The 21,931-nt window shown below is 40.4% G+C and overlaps 1 protein-coding gene across 1 annotated transcript in view; it reads left to right on the top strand.

Moving 5' to 3' along the window:
- Adam18 (ADAM metallopeptidase domain 18) overlaps window positions 1–17,632 on the top strand; it is a 68,353-nt gene extending 50,721 nt beyond the window's left edge. The window contains exons 13-19 of the mRNA XM_052751850.1: window positions 318–413; window positions 4,307–4,505; window positions 5,859–5,964; window positions 7,262–7,448; window positions 10,852–10,932; window positions 13,392–13,506; window positions 17,490–17,632. Coding sequence (XP_052607810.1) covers window positions 318–413; window positions 4,307–4,505; window positions 5,859–5,964; window positions 7,262–7,448; window positions 10,852–10,932; window positions 13,392–13,506; window positions 17,490–17,632 — 927 coding nt within the window. The remainder of the gene's footprint in view (window positions 1–317; window positions 414–4,306; window positions 4,506–5,858; window positions 5,965–7,261; window positions 7,449–10,851; window positions 10,933–13,391; window positions 13,507–17,489) is intronic.
- The last annotated feature ends 4,299 nt before the right edge of the window (window positions 17,633–21,931 follow it).

The following is a 21,931-nucleotide window of genomic DNA, read 5'->3' as shown; positions in this document are numbered from 1 at the left end:
ACTTTTGGTAATTCTAGAAATAATAAAAGCTGAAGATAGTGAAGCTTCATTGAACATAATTAGGAGCACAGCATGCGAATTAAAGTTGAGATAAAAGAGCAAGCGTTATTAAGTTGTGAGTGGTGGTGCTTACCTAAAATCCTAGCCCTTGGGAGGTCAGGGCCGGAAGGTGAGGGGGTCACTGGCACCCTCCGCTGTACAGTAGAGCAATCTTGGCTATATGATAGCCTGTCTCAGAAACAAAGGGGAAATGGGGTACGGGAAGGAGAGCTGGGCCGTCTACCCTAACTGGAATCCTCTTTCTTCTGAAACTGTAGGAATGCCTATTTAAAGAGTGCTGCCACTATGAAACATGCAGACTGAAAGCCTCCGCCAAATGTGGGTCTGGAGCGTGTTGTACATCAAACTGTGAGGTAAGTGTTGCTACTTATCCAAGGAAAGTTGAACTGCAGTGATGTAAGACTAGATTAACCAAAGCAACGTGGAAGGACACAAAGAAGGTAGGAGTGATCCCATGATAAGGTACCATGAACTTAAAAAAAAGACATCCCAGACTGGTGCTTCCTGGTCTACGGTATGGAAATCATAAAGTTGATCGTCTTCTAAGTAAAAGTTATACACTACATCATGGAACATGCCAATAGTCAGATAACTCATAAAGTCAAATTAGTGATGAGTGATGAAAATTATAACATGAACAGCAGACAAAACACACACTGTGCAAAGCACTCCCATGTTGGTAAGTAAAAGGCACACTGAGAGCAGCCAAAATTGTTTCTGTCATTGAATAATTACATTTTAATTAATTTTTATTGTAGTGTGTGTCTGCCCACACAGTCCACACACACACATGCATGCCATGATGCATGTGTGAAGGGCAGAGAATAACTTGTGGTCATAGGTTCTCTCCCTCTACCATGCAGGTTCTGGGGATTGAACTCAGGTTTCAGGCTTGGCCTCAGACACCTTTAACCACTGAGCCATCTCACCGGCCCTGGTTGCATGCATTTGTTATTATTATACAGAAGCATGATAAATTGTGGCATAAACTGCAGCAGCAATACAGCACTAACACAATGTGGCTGGGTGAGAAAGCAAGCTTCATAACGGAAAATACTTTAGGATTTCCATTCTTGCAAATCACCAATACATAAAAATTGCATATGTTCTTTTCTCCCAGTTGTTCTCAACTTCCTGTGGTGCTGAAGTTTGAACCTGGTGCCTTGTACATCCTCAGGCCTTAGGATTTTAGGCTCTCAGTCTGTAGCCCAGGCTGACTTTAAGCTTGAAATCCTCCTGAATTCTGTGATTACAGGCTTGTACCATCATCTAGCTCCAATTTTCTACTAATATCTAATTTAATATAGTAAAACTCCGTTAATGAGAATTTCTGAGTGTTAGAACAATCAACATCCTACCTAGCATCTTCCTCCAGGGTGGATGGTTCCACAGCTTCCCAAGGCCCCTTGCTTCTTTGTAGTTAGTCCACGCTCAGCCCACACCCAATCTGCAGCCAGTCCATACCCAGTCCACAGCCAGTCCACACCCAGTCCACAGCCAGTTCACACTCAGTCCACACAGTCCACACACAGTTCACACACAGTCCACACACAGTTCACACCCAGTCTATACCCAGTCCACACCCAGTTCACACCCAGTCCACAGCCAGTTAACACCCAGTCTGCACCCAGGCCACATTCAGTCCACACACACACACACACACACACACACACACACACACAGTTCATATCTAGTCCATACCCAGTTCACACCCAGTCCACACCCAGTCCACACACAATCTGCCCACACTCCATACACAATCTTCCCAAAGTCTATACACAGTCCACACACAGCCTGCCCATAGTCCACACCAAGTCCATACCCAGCTCACACACAGTCCCCTCACAGTTCACACACAATCCACTCCCAGTTCACACACAGTCCCCCATACAGTCCACACACAGTCCACACACACAGTCTAACCACAATTCACACACAATCCACACACAGTCTGCCCACAGTCCATACCAAGTCCACACACAGTCCACTCACAGTCCACACACAGTCTGCACCCAGTCCACACCAAGTCCACACACAGTCCACTCACAGTCCACACACAGTCTGCACCCAGTTCACACATAGTCTGCCCACAGCCTGCTTACAGTCCACATATAGTCCACATACACAGTCTGCACTCAGTTCGCATACAGTCCCCCCATAGTCTGCCCACATTCCACACACAGTCTCTGGTCCAGGGTCATGCCATTTGTGGTATATTCATGAACAGTATTTATAAGCAGAAACTCACTTTTAGCTAGTTCCTTGTAGTGGGACCTACTGAGTCCTGTAGCAAGTGGACTTGAAACCTTTTAGAAAATGGAAGAATGATTTTCCAAAGTGAATGTTCTACTCTGAGTTCCCACATATGATACTTAAATTGCTTTGCAAATTAAACACAAAGTCAAACCATATAGCCTACACCTTTCTTTTACATTTACTATTTAGACTTCTTAACTACCATTTACTAGTTGCCCAGAGTTTAATAACCTTTGATCAACTGCCTAATAATCTCATAATAAACCACTTGACATAGTGAGCAGATGCTCCATGGGAACACCCCTGTAGTCATCACTGCCATTAGCACTTTTTTACCCACGTGCAAGGAGAAAGAAGGTAACACCGTGTACTCCATTTCAACTCTCTTTATTTCCCTTGCCAAATATCTGCTGATTATCATAGTTCTTGTATTTTAATTCTGCTTTCTTTAGTTGATGCTTTGTTTCTTTATTCTATGAAGGATTAAACTTAGGTCTCTTTGCATTCTAGGCATGCATTGAGCCACACCCCTGCCCTGTGTGCATGCTAGGCAGCTGCTCTATCACTGAGCCACACCCCTGCCCTGTGTGCATGCTAGGCAAGTACTCTATCACTGAGCCACACCCCTACCATGTGTGTGTGCATGCTAGGCAAATACTCTACCATTGACCCACACCCCTGCTCTGTGTACATGCTAGGCAAGTACTCTATCACTGAGCCACACCCCTACCATGTGTGTGTGTGCATGCTAGGCAAGTACTCTACCATTGAGCCACACCCCTGCCCTGTGTGCATGCTAGGCAAGTACTCTACCATTGAGCCACACCCCTGCCCTGTGTGCATGCTAGGCAAATACTCTACCATTGACCCACACCCCTGCCCTGTGTACATGCTAGGCAAGTACTCTATCACTGAGTCACATTCTAGCCCTCATTTCACATTTCTCATACCTGAAAGCCTTCCTTTACTATTTCTTACAATCTGGATCTACTAAGAATGGATTCTTTTAGTTGCTGTTTGCCTAGGAAAGGCTTTATTTCTCATTAGTTTTTTTTTTATCATTTTGTGTGTATGAATTGTCATGTATGCACAGCACATGGGGAAATGAGATGACTAATTATAAGAGCCTGTTCTCTCCCTCCACCATGCGGTTTCCAGGTAATGGCCCCTGTCATCATGTGGGGCAGCAGACATTTCTGTCCACAGAACCATCTTGCTGGCCCTCTCATTCAATTTTGACATATATTTCCAGGGTAGGAAATTCTAACGAGATTTTTCTCATTAATTTCTTTAAAGACACTACTTTATTATCTTTTCATTGTTAAATATTAGTTCAATTACAGATGATTATAGTATATGTGTATGTATCTGTATTTTCAATACATATGACAGCTCAACATTTGGACACTATAAATTTTGCTGTGGATGGCAACAGATGAGCAATTTCTTTAACCAGCCATAAAAACGTATCTGAACTATGCAGAGGCCCTTGTGTTCTCAGAACAATAAACATTGGTGGTGAGACGTGTTAATCACGCGTGATTCTAAGCACATGTCCATTAAATGAGAATGTGATTTCCTTCCTTATTTCCAAGTACAAGAGAGATTCATTGTATATCTTCCAACAAAGAAGCTGGTTAAGACTCACAGCCGAAACCAGCTTCCGGGACTTGCGAACATCAGACGTAGAACCAATTGGTCTATGCTGCTCAGTCCCACATGCTGCTCAAGTCGGAACGCACACTATGAGCCACAAGGCTGTAGACGGCTGCCAGCCTGCAGTCAGTGGGGATCCGTGAATATCCTGAAGCCAATTACCCTTCTCTGGGCTTCCCAGTATATACTTTACCTGTTTTTTTTTCTTTCTAGAACTCTTAATCTGGGAGGTCTCAGTCCCTCAGTTAGCCGCACCCAGACATGTTTAGCTGAAATTTCTTTGGCAAATAACTCTAGAGTCATTCACAGCCCCTGATCTCTTTCCTGTCCTCAGCTGTCAGCAGCAGGCACCCCCTGTAGGAAGGCTGTTGACCCAGAGTGTGATTTCACAGAATATTGCAGTGGATCCTCTAACCAGTGTGTTCCTGACACCTTTGCACTGAATGGCCATTTGTGCAGGTTGGGATCCGCCTATTGCTACAACGGACGATGCCAAGCCCTTAATGACCAGTGTGTCAACTTATTTGGAAAAGGTACTGCTTTCTTTTGCATTTGTGCTGTACTTGGCTTGCTCTGTAGGGTCCATATTACAGTCCATCGAGCCTAGATGAGGAAGAGCTTGGGTCACAATTTTAAGAAGGTCTAAATTAAAGAAAAAAAATTTATAGTCATGATTGAAATTTTCCAAGAAAAATGCTATGTAGGTTTGATTTGAGAAAATATGTTGCTTATTCCTCCTAAATTATATTTAAAGTCCAGCCATGTTGTCTCAGATAGGAAGCTCTATCCATCCTAACTGTTCTCCCACCTCAAAGCCCAGTCGTAGCCCACATGTCCATGAGGTTCTTTGCTCATCCTGAAAGGTATTTCCTGTTAGCCCCTTTCCCAAACCCATTGCTCTGATTTCTAACATTGCACTGTTAATTTGTTATGTATTCAAATTATTTTAATCACTCAACATATGGATAATCATATTGGGGCAAACTAAGAACACCAGCAGGCATGCAGGGGTCTTATCTGGATTTCTCTAAAATGTTATTTGAAACAAAAAATATGAACAAGGCCAAGGCAGGAGGATGCTGAGTTCAAAGTCAGCCTGGACTATGTAAGGAGACTATCTCAAACAAACAAAACCTGTCAAAACTCAGAAGCAGGAGTTCTGGCCAGGTAGCCGTGGCTGCTCTTACACTTCCAGTTCCTCAGTCAGAAAAGAGGTCACATGTGAATGGCATTTGCTCTAAGCTTTGTAAGGTTAGTGGCTTCAATACTGACTTATGAATGTGGTGAATAATAGGAAATTAAGGTGTCACTTTGTTCAATTCTGACTCTTTATTAGCATTAGTTATTTATCTGATCACCCATTTAGAAGATTGAATATTATAGGCATGCATACACATGAAATAAAATAATCAAAAAAATAAAAAGCAAGGTGAGTTGTGCCTGAGGAATAATAATAAACTTTCACTCTGATCTCTACATATACAGACATGTACACGTGCGCGCGCGCGCACACACACACAAACACATATACACACAAACACTACATATTTTTTAAAAAACCTTAAGTGAGCAAAGATGGACATACATATAATTCCAACCCTCAGGAGGCTGAGGCAGGAGATTTTCAAGGCCAAGACCAGTGTAAGATATATCGTACACCTTTTTCAAAACAACAGAGAAATAAGTAAATGTATCATTGTAACTTCTAGCAATGGATAATAATACTTTTTGTTTTGTTTTATGACATTGGCAGGTAGCCCATGAAAATCAAACAAAGCATGAAAAATGCATGCCTATTTTGAAATGACAGTTTTATTAGTCTGTTACTAAAGAACATGTAATTTGGATTAAGGATAATAACCTAAAGAACATGTTTCCCATTTCAGGGTCTCAAGGCGCTTCCTATGCCTGTTTTGAAAAAGTTAATTCACCACGTGAAAAACTGGAAAACTGTGGTTTTAAAAATTCATACCCATTACCTTGTGGACAAAAGTATGTATATAGAGCGTGATTGTTTTTCTGAGGCATGTTGCTTGTCAAGAGACATATACTAAATAAAAACGACTATCAAATTGTATGATAGGAAAATATTCTCATGTGTGCATGAGCACACGCATGTGCACACATGTATAATCTTGTAGCCATTCAGGTTTTTCATTTTCCTTGAGTTTTTTCCTGTCACCACCCTAAGAATTGGACTGAATGAGGAATGAGATGATATTTATTAAGAGGAGCTACCCAACATTCAGAAAATAGGGTGCTCTGTTCCGAACTAAGAATTGAAATCGGGTCGTGTTTTAAGTCTATCTATCACTGAAGGATTCCTAGAGCAGGTATTTTGGTTTTATACAGCTTAAGATTGTTGAGAGGAAAGAAATTTTTGTCTGGCTTCTTGTTTCCAAAACGACAGAGCACGTCTCTGTGGCTCGTCTTGGACTACTGTAACATGCTTTATTATAGCATAAAACGGCTCCTGGGTCCAATAACAGGAGGGATTGCCTTGGAGCAAGTGGTGCCAGAATTTCACTTGGGAATTTTTTAAAAAGTCACAAAGGGGCTGGGAAAACTCCAGCTCAGTCAGCAAAGTGCTCGCTTGAGTTGGATTCACAGAACTCACGGCAGGGAAGGAAGCCGAGATGCAGTGGTAGACATGACAGTCTCGGTCCCGGGGAGATAAAGAGGGCAGATCCCCAGGACTCCCTAGCCCCCAAGCCTCGCTTTCCTGCTGAGCCTGAGGCTGTGAGAAACAAAATGTAAAGGGGACTAGCACTTGAAGACTGACACCCTGTGCCGTCTCCTGGTCTCCATGTACATGTACACACGCACACGTGAGCACTAGGTACACACGGATTTGAGTAACAAATGTATGGTGAGATTCTGCGTGGTAGAAAAATGTATCTAATAAGATAGCGGCCCATAATCAAGAGATGCTGACCAAATAAGTGGTTTGCCACCCTTGGGAAACGTCAGGTGACAGGTGCAGACTGGCCAAAATGACCATGGAGGCCTGTGATAGGAAAGAAAGTCCCCTGTACAGCTGTGAGTTCACGTGTACATACACGTGTATATACATTTCAGTTCTGCCACAGTGCTAATTTATCTGTTTGCGTTTAGCTGTTTATGTTTTTAAAAATCTTATCGCCCCATAAAAACGATGTTGCTACTGCGTCGTTTTTCTGGTTTTATGCCATTAACCAAACATTTATGCCACTCTCCACGCAATACTTAACGGAAAGCTGGGATCACTGAGAAGTAAAATGATGAAGAATTTTCTCCTTTCCACGTCCAGGGATGTTCTCTGTGGAAAACTGACTTGTTTTCGGCCACACAAGAATTACAAAACCACAGCCCAATCCGTGATATATTCGTACGTCCATGACAGTGTGTGTTTGTCCATTCCTCCTGGGTTATCTATGAGATCAGATGGGAGAGATTATGCGTATGTGGCTGATGGCACTGTGTGTGGGCCACAAATGGTAAGAGGCTGCGGATTGTATTTAGCTATATTAATTTACGTTAATTGCCACATGCCATGTCCCATGATGGCGATCATGATTTGAACCTGATGCTTGTGTTCATTTCCTATATAGATGGTATTAAATGACTATCAAAGTAAGCCTCAGTTAGCATGTTGCATTGCCTCTTCTCAGTCCCTATGTGGAAAAAATGTGGGTTTATTTATTTGTTTGTTTTGAGACAGAGTTTCTCTGTGTAGCCCTGGCTGTCCTGGAACTCGCTCTGTAGACCAGGCTGACCTCAAACTCAGAGATCCACCTGTCTCTGCCTCCCAAGAGCTGGAATTAAAGGCATGTGCCACCACTGCCCAGCTAAAAAGTATGTGTTTTTAACATGAGTCTATTAACCACCAAGTGCTATTATTTTCAGACCTAATAATTTCCAATAGTAACATTCTGCGTTTTCATTTTACCTTGCTTCCCTGAAAGCCATACTCATAGTAATTAACTCATGTGCTTATGTATCTGATCAGAGGGTGCGTGTAAATAGTTTGGAAGAGCCAAAGCTGTACTACGGAAGCATGGCTAATGGCTATCGCACAGAGACAAGCTCACGTATATGCATATCTGTACGTGCAAGTGTACACAGATACGCAAATCACACTCATGTAGTCATTATTCAGAGAGAGAACTAAAGTTCAGAGTTCATCCGTCTAGGGGATGAGGGGACCCAGCTTTGAAAGCACACCAATAGCCCTTTGAGGTTGAAAGTAGCGATCATAAACCCTTTAGCTACAGGACTGTGGCCTTCAGTATTTACTTGGAGATTACAGAGCCAGTTCTTCACTGAAAGATCAGAAGTTCCTGAACCCTGGAGAAGCTTACCGTTACTGAGGAACCCAGATCCTGGGGCTGGCTGCCTTGTGTGGCCAAGTTCTTCATGAGCTACATCTAAGAGCTTGCTTCTCACAAATCGAAGAAAGAGAAGGTTTGGAATAACTAGGAAGAGTGAGGCATGGTAGACCCGGTCTGTTTCTCTTATCTTAGAATTATTTTGGTGTTGTGAGCTACAATCATGGAGAAGCCTACAGTTCTGAGCCCATGAAGATGCACACAGCCCCTACTCAGATGACCGGGGAGGAACAGATCGCCACCCCCAAATAGATGAGTAAGTCATTGAGAAAGGTGTATCATTTAGCTCAGACCTTCTGAGAGGACAGTAGCCCCAGATACCTTGATCAGAGTTCCCCACAAGGTTATGAGGTAGGAGCTCCAGGAACTGAACGCTAACCCACCCCAGGCAGTGTGCCCTGACTCCATGTCTGCCAGGAAAACATGCCAGATTTTCTCATCATGTAAATGGGAACAGATGAACTTCCGCAAGTGCCAAGCATGATGACCTTGTGAACACACAATCTGACCAAAAAAAAAAAAAAAGTCCCTAGAAGTGGTGGTTGTTAGTTTGTAGAAGGTAGTGCCTTGCGCCTGGGCAGGGCCACAGGTGGCTCTTCCTGGCAGGGAGGATAGTCTTTCAAGTCCAAGCTCTGCCCTGAACCTGTCTCTTTCTTCCTTCTTGGCTAAATTTATTTCTAAGTAAATATCGTATTATTATTATAAAGACAAAAACTTTAAATATCTTTACTGGATTGTTAATTGGTAGAAATGTAGCTGATTTTTTTCAAGTTAATATGTTATCCTAAAACTCTGCTGAATTCACTGATTAGATGTATCAAGTTTGTGTGTGTGTGTGTGTGTGTGTGTGTGTGTGTGTGTTTGTGTGTGTTTGCCTGTGAGTCTCTATGTAATCTGTGAGTCTGTGGGTCTTTGCACAGGCATCTGTGTAGTTTGCCAGTCTGTGTGTGTTTGCTTATGGATCTGTGCATTCTGCCACTTTCTGTGTGTTCCCATGCTCATCTGTGGTAGTGTGATAGTCTGAGTGTTTACACAAGTATCTGTATGTCATTCATCAGTCTGTGTGTGTTTGCACATTCATCTGTGTGTAGTATGATAGTCTGAGTGTTTACACAAGTATCTGTATGTCGTTCATCAGTCTGTGTGTGTTTGCACATTCATCTGCATGTCGTTGGTCAGTGTGTGTTTTCATGGGTGTCTGTGAATAGTCTATCAATCTGTGTGTGCTTGGACGGCATCCATGTGCAGTCTGCAAGCTGGTGTGTGTTTGCAAAGGCAGCATGTGAGAACTCTGTGTTCTCGTTGATGAAGCTGTGGGCAGTCTGTCATCAGCCTGTGTGTGTTTGTCTGGCCATTTAGTCTACAGTCTGTCAGTCTATCTATGTGTATGTTTTGAGGCACGTATGTGTAGTGTGTCAGCCTGGGAGTGTTTGCATAGCCATCTGTGTGTCATCTGTCAGCCTGTGTGTATTTGAATATATATCTGTGAGCAGTCTACAAGTCTGTGTGTGATTACACAGCCATCTGTCTGCAGTCTGTCAGTCTGTGTGTGTTGGCATGGGCATCTCTGTGGAGTCTATCTATGTACATTGGAGATCACCTACATATCTAAGCATGTCATCTACAAACAAATAATTTTGCTACTTCCTTTATGATTTGGATATCTTTTATTCCTTTTTAATATCTATGTTGCTCCAGCCAGAATACTTAATATTACATTGAATATTGAATGTAAGGCTCAAAGGAAGGCTAGTATATACAATTTATGATTTGTTTATTGATTGCATGTTAATTTTGGATAAATAATTACAAAGAGCTCATTTTCATCCACATTTGACATATTCATATGGTGAATTACTTAATTACACCTTGTGTCAACAATTGAAAAATAAACTACAAAGCCAAATAAAATAGAAAAATGTAAATGAGACCAAAATAATTACATACCCAGATTACCAATTACCATTTGATTGCTACTTTGAATGACAAGTTTTGACACTGGCCAAGAAAACAAAGTTTAAACGATTTCTCTCACCCTATAATTCTGATATATGCCACCACAAAGATTCAAAGCAATATATGAATTGTATTTGAGACAAAAGAAAAATTATTCTTCAGCCTTAAGGGGACAATTTTGACTCTATCCAATTATCCATAACAAATATTAACAGTGTAGGAAATGCAGTTGGATTCCAGTTAGTTTCAACTGTAGGGATCAAAATTCAAACCACATGTAGTCCCCATCTGCAGACAGGCTCTTCCTACTTCGATACCATTGCTGTTGAGGGGGTTATTTTAGAAAGCCAGAATATTTGTATTAGAATCAAAGCAAAACAGGTAAGCAGGCCTTGAACATCTTTTATATATAATATAATATAATATAATATAATATAATATAATATAATATAATATAATATAATATAATATAATATAATAATATAGGTAACAAATATTGTTTTTTTTCATCTGACATGACATTTGTGACCATGAAACATCCTATGTTTCATTTTAGTATTGCGTCAACAGAACCTGCAAAGAAGTTACTTTAACAAGAATTGACTGCAATGCCACTAAGAAGTGCAAAGGGAATGGGGTAAGTGACCCCTCTTCAGTAGTCCCATCCTGCAGGCGACTGTGGGGCAATTCCAGTCTCCTGCTTTGGAGAACTGATGGATGGCTATCAAGCTCTTAAATGATGTGTCCATGCCCGGTAGATGAAAATGAGAAAATCAGATGAGCTACTTCAACGCTATTGAGCGAATTGTATGTTTTACTGATTTTAGGAACATTTTTAATTTCTCTCAATCATTTATCTGTTTTAATCTAGTAATGTAGAATTTCTGTTGCCTAGCCACTGCTTTTTATTTTCTTGACATTTACAGGTTTGGGGTGAGAAGGGTCTTTGTTATTTTCCTAGAAGGAAACTGGAATGTAGGATAACAAACAAACAAACAAATAAATAAGCACACAGACAAATAAATAAATAAGTACAAATCAAAAGAATGGACTTGGATTTGTCCAAATTCGTCTGCATTCAATCTTAACTTCTGAACTGATTAGATTTGGAACGTGTGGAAGGGTTCGCGGGGAGGAGTCGTCTCTCACTTCACATCTGCTCTCTGCAGTTGTGATTCCTGGCCAGTTCTTTGGCTTTCCTCTCTTCGATCTTTCTCTCAATATTTCATTCTTAGTACCTTAAATAAAGCAGAAAATAATGATATATATTGTTAAGTTTTTGATCTTCTGCTTTATTAGACACACTTTTTAAAAATAAATTGCTGTTTATTTAATTATTTTACCTTGAAATTTTGGATTTTTCATCTAATAAAACGTTTCCATTCATGTTTATTGTATTTCTCTATATGTATTGTGCTTCCAACAAAATACCTTTAAAGAAAAACTGATTTATATGACTCTACTATTGGACTTTCTTTCCTGTTTTGGGGTTTAGTTTTCTATTTCTTTATCAATGCCACATTTTTATGATTTCTGTAGCTTTTTGGTTCATAAAATTATCATAAAACAAACCTATTCATCTTAGCTCTTTGTCAACAATGGAAAGCATTGCTTGTTCTAGACCTTTTTTCTTTAAATACATAATTTAGCTTGTCAGATCTGTGTATCTGATTCATGAAACAACTTGCCTGAGACTTGGGTTAGGGTTGTGCTGAATCTTTGAATCATGTAAGATCCAACATCCTAATAGCATGCCATGTGTGTGGACTATCTCTCCATTTCTATACATTAAAAAATTTTTATTTGAGACAGGGTTTCTGTGTAGCGCTGATTGTTCTGAAACTCACTCTGTAGATCAGGCTGGCCTTGAACTCAGAGAGATCTGCCTGCCCCTATCTCTGGAGTGCTGGGATTAAAAGCATGAGCCACCACCGCCTTGCTAAAAATTTTGTTTATTTTTTACAGTTTTCTTAGCATAAATCATGTTTATAAATAATTTCATTCATAAGGAAGTGTGCCGCTTTACCTCTGTAAATGGCATTATATTTTCAGTTCCAAATTCTTATTGCCCATTACTATAAGCAACCTGTGTAAATGGCATTATGTTTTTAGTTCCAAATTCTTATTGCCCATTACTAGAAGCAATTGACATATAGCTAAATTTTGCATCCGACAGCCTTGAAACACAGTATTATCTTTCTCAATTTAAGTGTGTTTTATTCTTCTTTTTGTCTTGCTGCATTTTCTATGATTTTTGGTGTAATGTTGTAAAGGAGTGGAAGGGGTGTCCTCTATGATGCTTACCCGCTGGTTTCTCACCGGTAATGGGGTACATTTTGTTTGCTTTATTTTGTGGATTTTTTTTAATTATGATGAATTTACTGTTTAGTCTTGATTTTCTAAGAGTGCCTATTATATATGGTACTGTATTTATCAAATTGTCTTCCTTTATTAATACAATCACATGACTTTTACTTAGTTCTTGAACATAATGGATTACATGAATTTGTTTTTAATTTAAAACCTGCCTAAATACCATCAATAAATGCCATTTGATGGTGAAGTGTTGAACTTAATTTTACAAGTATTTTTGAGCATTTCTCTACTTTGTTTGGAGTAATATGGGCCCACAGCCTTTCTTTCCTGTTACATGGTGTATGACCTGGGAACTAAGGTAATGCTCGCCTGATACGATGAATTGAGAAGGATTCCTTTCCTTTCTATTCAAATTGATACAGTTTTTCTCTTAGACATGTGGTCTAATTTATGAGAGAATAAATCTGGGCTTAGAGCTTCATATTTTGAAAGTAAATATTCATGTCATTTTGTTGCTTGATATAGAAGAATTCATATTATGTATTTCTGTTCATGTGCATTTTCATGGATTTTTTTCTCTTTTAAGGAATTAGGCCATTTCTCCTAGATCATCAATTCTTGAACTTTTATTTTTTCATACATTTTATTTATTATCCTTTTATTACCCATAGGTCCATACTGATGGCTGGAGACTAAGCGTGTTTGTTTGTTTTCTTTGAGACAGTGTCTTGCTGTAGCCCAGGCTACATCTCAAAATGACTGCATGTTTTTCTGTTTTAGATATGTAATAACTTTGGTAATTGCCAATGCTTTCCTGACTACAGGCCTCCAGACTGTAACTTACAGATTGGATCGCCAGGGGGCAGCATCGACGATGGAAACATTATCAGAGCTGGTCAGTACAAAAAAAACCCCAAAGCCGAGTAGTATGTTGTTGTCTGTATTATTAATCGAAGACAGACATCTTTGTCAAATCTTTCCCAGACCAGTTACAAATAAGTTAATTTGGTGCCCTATTTGTGATGAGTTTTCTCAGAGGGAGTCAACTCCAACCAACTTGGTAAAGTCAACTAAAATAGAATGGTACTCTTCAAGTTTCAATAAATGTCACTAAGTTTTTAAAAGTCATATATAGAATAATGAAAAGCATATACATGGTTCATATTTCATATTATTATTATTATTTTTTTTTTTTTTTGGTTTTTCGAGACAGGGTTTCTCTGTGTAGCTTTGCGCCTTTCCTGGATCTTGCGCTGTAGACCAGGCTGGCCTCGAACTCACAAAGATCCGCCTGGCTCTGCCTCCCGAGTGCTGGGATTAAAGGCGTGCGCCACCACCGCCCGGCTCATATTTCATATTATTAAAACAGAAAATTATTGAAAAGAAACTCTGCCATACACTGTTCATTCTGAGTGAAACTTAGAGAAATATACAGCAAAATGTGTGTTCCTACCAGGAAATAATAGTAAGTCACATTCTGAATACATGCTCATATTTTCCCTCGTTCCTATAGTGAATAAAAGCTATATCATAAGCTACTCGCTGGTTCAGTTATTCATCCCTTCATATATTCCCCTCCATGAGCATGTCATCAGGTATTTGGAGAAGAAATAACATTGAGATCCATGTTTCAGAAAGTCTACATAATCAATAACATAGAAGTTTCGTAATGAAAGTATATTACCGAACAAGCAATGGTGTTAGCTTTATTGGTCTGAAGTAGATATATAAATGGACAATGGATAAATTGTTTCAGATATCAAGTATTTGAAAATGACAGTGACTGAAACATGGTTGTGAATTAATACCTAACACATGAAAGAAGGGGTTTAAGGATTCTGTACACATTTTTACAAGAAAGTCAAAGAGCATGGATATAACCTATTTAATTTGTACAGTGAGAGCTGGGTGTGATGGCACATGACTGTAATCTCAACACAGAAATCTGAAGCAGGAGGAGTGCTACAAGTTTGAGGTTAGCCTGGGCTAAAGTGAAAGACCCTATCTGTGTTAGGGTTTCTACTGCTGTGATAAGACACCATGACCCAAAGCAACTTTGGGAGGAAAGGTGTATTTCACTTTACAGTTCTCAGATCATACTCTTCTGCGAGGGAGGTCAGGGCAGGTACTCCAACTGGGCAGGAACCTGGAGGCAGGAACTGATGCAGGGGCCATGGAGGGGTGCTGCTTACCAGCTTGCTCTCCTTGCCTTGCTCAGCTTCCTTTCTGATAACCCCAGGACTACCACCTGCCTGGGGGTTGTACCACCCAGGATGGGCTGGGTCCTCCCACCTCAGTCACTAATTAAGAAAATGCCCTACAGACTCATTGTGGAGGCATTTTTATCAGTTGAGACTTCCCCTTTCAAAATAACCCTAACTTGTGTCAAGTTGAGAATAAACTAGCCAGACAGTATTTCAAAGAAAACGAAATTGAGTAACAAGCAGTTTGGCTATCTGTGGAATTCATGCGAAAGCATTTCTTTTTTTTGGCAATGCTGTTTGTAATTCATTAAGGACATGAAGGGTTCATAATCTATACTTTATACTTAGGTTAGGTGACCACAGCAATTAGTGGGGTGGTAAAAGTGAGATGAGAACACTGTGCATAACTTCAGAAAGCCATGGTATTTTAGAGACATAATGTCTGAGATGAGCACCAGTCCTGAAAGCATACAATAAACAAAGGAGTGGTTGAAGCCAGGCATGGTGGCTCCTGCCTGAGATCCCACCCAGCACTTGAGAGGCTGGAGCAGGAAGATGGTTACAAGTGTGAGGCCTGGCTTTCAGTGTGAAATTGTGTCTGGAAACAAAGGCAGAACAAAACAGAATATTAGATTCTTGTTTTTAGTCATGGCAGAATAATACGAGAAAACTGCATGAAATATTTATCAAAAAATAGTATAGGCCTATGAGTATTTGGGAGAAGAATATAGACAGTATAGGCCTATGGGTAATTGGTGAGAAGAGTACAGGCCTATGGGTAATTGGGAGAAGAGTACAGGCCTATGGGTAATTGGGAGAAGAGTACAGGCCTATGGGTAATTGTTGAGACAGTTTCAACATTCTTGTAAATGTGATGGAAGATCAGATGAAAGGAAGTAAAGGGAAGAGAACGGCTAAATTTTCAAATGATGCATCAACCAAAGAGACCCAGTCTTTTAGCCATGGGAAATATTTGGAATAACTAGAGTGTGAGCCTACAGATTCCCCGTCCTCAACGGATACTGTCTCCCTTCAACCAGCTCTGTTAACACCACCATCCAATCAGGAAAGTACACTACAGAAAACAGTATGTTTATGGCTCCAGACTAAAGGAAGGGCCAGAAGACAATGAGAATGACTCAAATGTTTGGAATACTGTCCACGGCACCGCAACTATGTCCTTAGGAGAACGCTGAAGAAACTTTCTACTACAGAAATGAAAAGGATTTTGTTTGTGTTGAAAATTCTCAGAACTGAATTTTTATTTTGTATTTTTCATTAGCTCCTCAAAGATTTTGAATAATTTATATTTTGATCATGTTTAGCACCCTCCCTTGGCTCTTTCTAGATCCACACTCCCTTCCCAATCTACCCAACTTTGGGTCCTTTTCTGTCACCCATGAAGTATGATTTTTGCTGGCCATATACTCCTGGATGTGTGCTCTTCCACTAGAACATGGTCAATGTACCAGGACTTACATAACGAAAGAAATCCAACTCTCCCTGTCCCAGCAGCCATCAATTGCCAACTGCTGCTCCATTATGGGTGGGACTTTGTGCCCCCTCCTTTCTCCATGCCAAGTGTTTGGCTTGAGTTGGCACAGGTCTTGTGCATGCTATCAAAATCTCTTGAGCGCATATTTGTCCTATTGTGTCTGGAAAGGGACATTTCCCTGTAGTCACCCGCCTCCTCTGGGTCTCATCATCATTCTACCCGTTCTTCTGCAATGAACCTTGAGCCTGGGTGGGGGAGGGGTGTGATGTGGCGGTCTCATTGGTGGATGAACGTTCTGTCGTCTCTTGTGTTTGCATCTTGTATGGGTCTCTGTTAACCATCATCTACTGCAAAAAGGAGCTTCTCTGATGGGGATTGAAGGATATACCAAATCTATTGGAATGATGGCTAAGAATCACTTTAATATCATCTAGATGTAGCAGAACAATAAAATATGTTTAATAAATAACAGAAGTATTTAAGAATTTTCTCAGTGTTTAGTTCCTCGAAGATTTTGAACAATGTGTTCGACCATGTTCACCACCCTCCCTCAGCTCATGTTCATTTAAGAAGAGAAACTTACTTAGCAAGGCAGTGGATAAAAGTTTTTATAACAGATTTTCTCTTGAATTTTCACTTCACTCTGTCAACATAGTGACTTTTAACATATTTAAATAAAAATTACTATTAAGTTATATATAAAATAACAATTTGAGTCAGGTTGAGCAGACCTGGTTTTTGCAGCATTTGTGACTGTGAAGGAAACCCTCAATGTCCTTTCTTGCCACGTTTGAAATACACAATGTGTTGTCATCCGCAGATGCTCTGCTGTGGGCACAGGGGTCCTGTCCTCCATTCTAGAAGAGCTTAAAGCCCCAGGATATAGGGAGGTTGGTCAATGGCATCTTTTGAGTTATTGATGTTACCAATGAACCACATGAAACAAACATCACTCCAAGCAAGTAGACAGTACCAGAACATTTAAATAAATATGCAAAAAAGACATATGGAAAATATGTCGTGTGGTTGGGAAGTGTTCTCTTATTTTCCCCAGGCTAGTTCCTTGTGGTTTGCCAAAGTATTAATCACATTATGCATGCATGGGATTAAAGTGTAAAAAAAAGGAGGAGCTTGTCTAAGTTTCAGATCAACCTGTCCTTTCTGGTGTTTCTTTTCCAGACCTATATCTGGGGACAAAACACTTCAGCAAGCATCAGGACAGCTGGCTGATCCTGAGTTTCCTCATTTTTCTGCCTTTTATCATAACTTTCATCATTGGGATCATGAAGAGAAATGAAAGAAAAATCATGCCTCAGAGATAACACCAAATATGAGGGGTAAATATAACCCATGGTATTAACTTATTTGGTTAAGTGGAACTGCATTTTAATAGTTTATGTTCTCTAACATCTATTATTTTACTCCTAAATATGTACTATTTTTTGCTCCATATAAGTTGAATTCTTATCATTTTCCTTCTCAGTACTTAAACGTCTTGGACCTTTTTTCTAGTTGTACTCCACGCTGCGCAGGGAACTTAGTTTGCCAGGCAAGACTAAAATCTGTACGTCACTGTAATATTTCCTCCTAGTTATGTCTAACCCATGGAATGGAGTTGAACTTCAAGGCACTATATTAACAATTTCATCGATAAATTATTTTTTAATCTCATAATCCTTCCATATTTGTCTCAAATGCTATCAAAACCTTGTTTCCGAAATTACATGCTGTTCCTCATGTTCACGCATGCCTTTTTAGTTTGTGCTTCTCTGGACAGGTAGGCGTTTCGCCCACCAATGGTAAGAAACTGATATGCCCAAGTACACCAGTGTCCTTGACCTTTTACTGTTATTTTAACCATAGAGGGAATGACCATCAGCAAGAGGCCAGAAAAGGGAGTCATGAGGGGGTCTTCAAAAGTGTGGTCCAGGATTCCTAAACTACCAGAGCAAGGAGTGCTGGGATCCCCTGAGCAGACCCATTGACCAGGACTGCCCATATTAGATGACTCTGATTTCCATGGCTCATAGTGACATGGCCGAGACCGCACAGTTGGCAGTCATATGCCCAGCCATTCATGCTGACCTCCCAGAACTGCCACGGGCCCATTTTAAATGTACTCCTTTGCATGGTACACATTGTTTGCATACAAAGGAACTCACCATAACTGCAAAAGGACAACCAAGTAGAGACATACTTGCCCCAGTAGTCCATGGTACCCCACTACAGAAACTAGCTGCTGTACAGGCTGCTGCCTTTGTGTTCGTTCTTAGTAAACCAGCTTTCCTATATTGTGTTCTAAAGGGTGACTTCACTAACTGCTGGTTAATGGTCTATTGCCGTTCTTACTTTTCTACTACATACTTAAAACTGGAGCCCATTTGAATATCACCTATAGCAAAGGACAGTGGACTATGGGGATCTCCATACTCATGGAAGCTTCTCCATTGGGGAGGGGGTCAGCTGCAGTTTCTGGTCTTTTATTGATGAGTTTTCTTCACAATTACTTACTATCATAGGATGTGTTATTCATAAAGAATGAAAGTTGGATCAGTTCATTGTTCTGGAGGCTGGGAGGCTAATGTTTGAGATGCTGCACCCAGTTAGGTCCTTCCTATTAGGGCAGTTCCCTAAAATCCCCTGATGTGACAAAGTGTGTCACATGGCAAGGAGAGGCACATCCAAGAGACACACCACAGTGGCTTTTGTAAGAGAGCTAGCTCAGTAACCTGCTTATCTATAAGTCTGTAGGTAGGTTGATCCATTCACAACCTAATCACTTCTCAAAGGTTTTATCTTGTCCATCTTCTTAGTACCTCACAGTGGGGGCTATATTTGAACAAGTATTTTCATGGGGCATTTAACCCATAGTGATTGTAAATATGGTATCAAGTGTGGTTTCCTTTGGAAGTTGTTAATGGTTTAAGATATTTTCAGTTATACACATATATCTATATTGCTTATAAAGAAGTAGGCCATATTCACTAGAAGAAGGAAAGAAGAATAAGAGGAGGAAGAGGGGAAATGAAGAAAAAGGAGGAGGAGGAGGAAGAGGAGGAGAAGAAGGACAAGAAGAAGAAGAGGAGTAGGAGGAGGAGAAGGAGGAGGAGAATAAGAATAAGAATAAGAATAAGAATAAGAATAAGAAGAAGAAGAAGAAGAAGAAGAAGAAGAAGAAGAAGAAGAAGAAGAAGAAGGAGAAGAAGGAGAAATAGTAGTAGTAGTAGTAACCTTGGTAGCCTCCCATGATTCCTTATGGAGAAAAAGAAAAAGTGGACTCAAAAGGAATGCCTAATGTTGCATTCTATAGAGGGGATTGTTCATCCTACAGATAACATGCTCAGTGCCTCTGCATAGTTAATAAGCAGAGTGGAAAGTGATGTTTTTTTTTCTTATAGATACATATTCATTTTTATATGCATTTCCTTTGGTTTGGATGCTTAGTCCCAGCTGTTGATGCAATTTAATGGGCTGTGGAGTCACTGGGAAATGATGCCTGTCTAGGAGAAGTATGATTGAGCCTTGAAAGTTACAACCCAGCCCTGGTTCCCACCTGTTCTACTCTGTTCTTGCTGGTCAACCTCCTCAATGTGATCGGCCACTCTGTGCTCCTGCCAGCCTAGGCTAAGCAGTTCCTGCTGCCATGCCTTCTCTGCCACAGTGGATTGAAATCCCGGAAACCATAAGCCTGTATCTTAATTATGTTTTCAATGGCACTGAGTATCTATTACTTCAGGATAAATAAAAATGAAATATCTAAGTGCACGTTTCAGGCCCACTGGAAGATTTAAAAGCCGTGCTTGGCTGAGGACATTGTAACTATGCTTAGCATTCAGACTGTGGCATGGTTGTTACCAGCTGCCTTTAGCCATGCCGACGGCGAAACAGAAAAGAAAAAGCAGAACAGAAGGATTTGAAAACTTGCCATGTTCGAGCTCAAGAATATTTAAAGCTGCAAGCATGGCACATGCAGACACAGCAGTTATCATTGGAAAGGATGTTAGCACGCATACACACAGATTAAAAGTTGCCATTTCTCCTGCCAAGCATAGCTTTTCACTGTTGTTCATCCTAAAGCAACTCCCAGCTCTCATGAATTCTTAGTTGAGAAGAGAATTTGGAAATGGATTCATAAAGTAATTTTATTTAGCATTTGAGAGGAAAAACAACAAAGCCAGATTGCTATAAATCTCAGCTGCCCAGAACAAGGACGAGGAGAAAAGGAGGAGGAAAGCCACGCCCTTTCCTACAGAGCCAATTGTTTTTTATCTAGTAAATAAAAATTGGCTGACCTTAAAAATCAATCATCAATCAATCAGTATATTTTGACAGATTGGAGAAAATATTGCCAGTAGGTGAGAAAAAAAAACCAATTTGATAGAATCAATATATATCCATGTCTTGTAATTTGGTCTGTCCTAATCACAAACTATTGTTTTCTGCCAGATTTTTTCTCCTTCATGATTGCTTTTCCCCAGTCCCCAGATCATCTGCACCCATCAGATCCATTTGAACATCATGTCTTTCTTCCGTGTGTTTGTCTTAAATAACCTTATCCGATTTTCTCCCTTGGGCTGCCTTCTTATATGTTCAGTTCAAATTCTAGGGACCTATAAATCAGGAAACTATAAACAAGTTTAATCTAAAGCAAATGATGTTTTATTTGGATGCAGAATAGATTTGTGAGTCTGAAAATGAAGGCTGGGCATCATTTTTTGCCAAGGAAAGTGGGCTTGGGCATTTCTCAAGTCTAGCGGTCAGAACTGATGGGAGTGGGGAAAGTCCAGGATGTGTCCCAAGTCAAACATCTGACTGTGTCACGTACATGTACTCCCAGCACTGAGGATTAGAACACCAAGTGTGCATTAGGCTGCGTTAGCTTTATGAGCTTTTTTTCTTATAGGAATATTCTTTTCTATACATTCTATAGGGGCATATTCTTTTCAAGCATGGTTTGTGTAGAGAGAAAGGAACATTCTTGATGTGGTAGATCAGTACCTGTGTTGCAGAATAAAACCACAGTTGAGGATTCAGACAGTGGCACCAACAGCAGTCTCAGGCATGTCTTTACTGACTGGGAGACTGGGGATGTTCTCAGACATAGGCCCTCCCCGAGTCACGCGGGTGACAGTTACCTGAAGGCAGTCTGTGAAAGTTTGATTTTGTTCATCTCAGTGTCCTGCTTATTTTAAGGCATTGGGATCTTTGTGTAAACTTGTTGCAATGGAAATGACCATGGATCATTTCCAAGACAAATAAACGAGGCTACCCTCTGTAGCACAGACCGAACCCCTCCACTGTATGTGTTTCTCTGGACATAGCATGGATCCATTACAGATATTGCTTCTATAGTTTCAGATACAGACTCAGTAATACACCTGGCTCTGTGATGCCCGGCATCCTCTCTAAGAGAAGATCCAGCAGTAAATGGAACTGGTTCCATCTTGCTGATGCACTTTTTTTTTTTTTTATGAGACTATCCAGGGACTGGTCTGTGAGCCCTGGTCAGGTAGTTGCACTCTGGGTGTTTTCTCTCTGCATGGGGAAGCATCAAAGTAATGACATTACAGCAAGTGAGTGTTATTTGGGGAGTTTTCCCAGCAAGAATAGAGTGTTTCCTG

Source organism: Peromyscus californicus, unplaced genomic scaffold, assembly GCF_007827085.1.
Source record: "Peromyscus californicus insignis strain IS unplaced genomic scaffold, ASM782708v3 Scaffold_23__1_contigs__length_62951481, whole genome shotgun sequence".
Classification (NCBI taxonomy): domain Eukaryota; kingdom Metazoa; phylum Chordata; class Mammalia; order Rodentia; family Cricetidae; genus Peromyscus; species Peromyscus californicus.
This window is presented reverse-complemented; position numbering and strand designations above follow the sequence as displayed.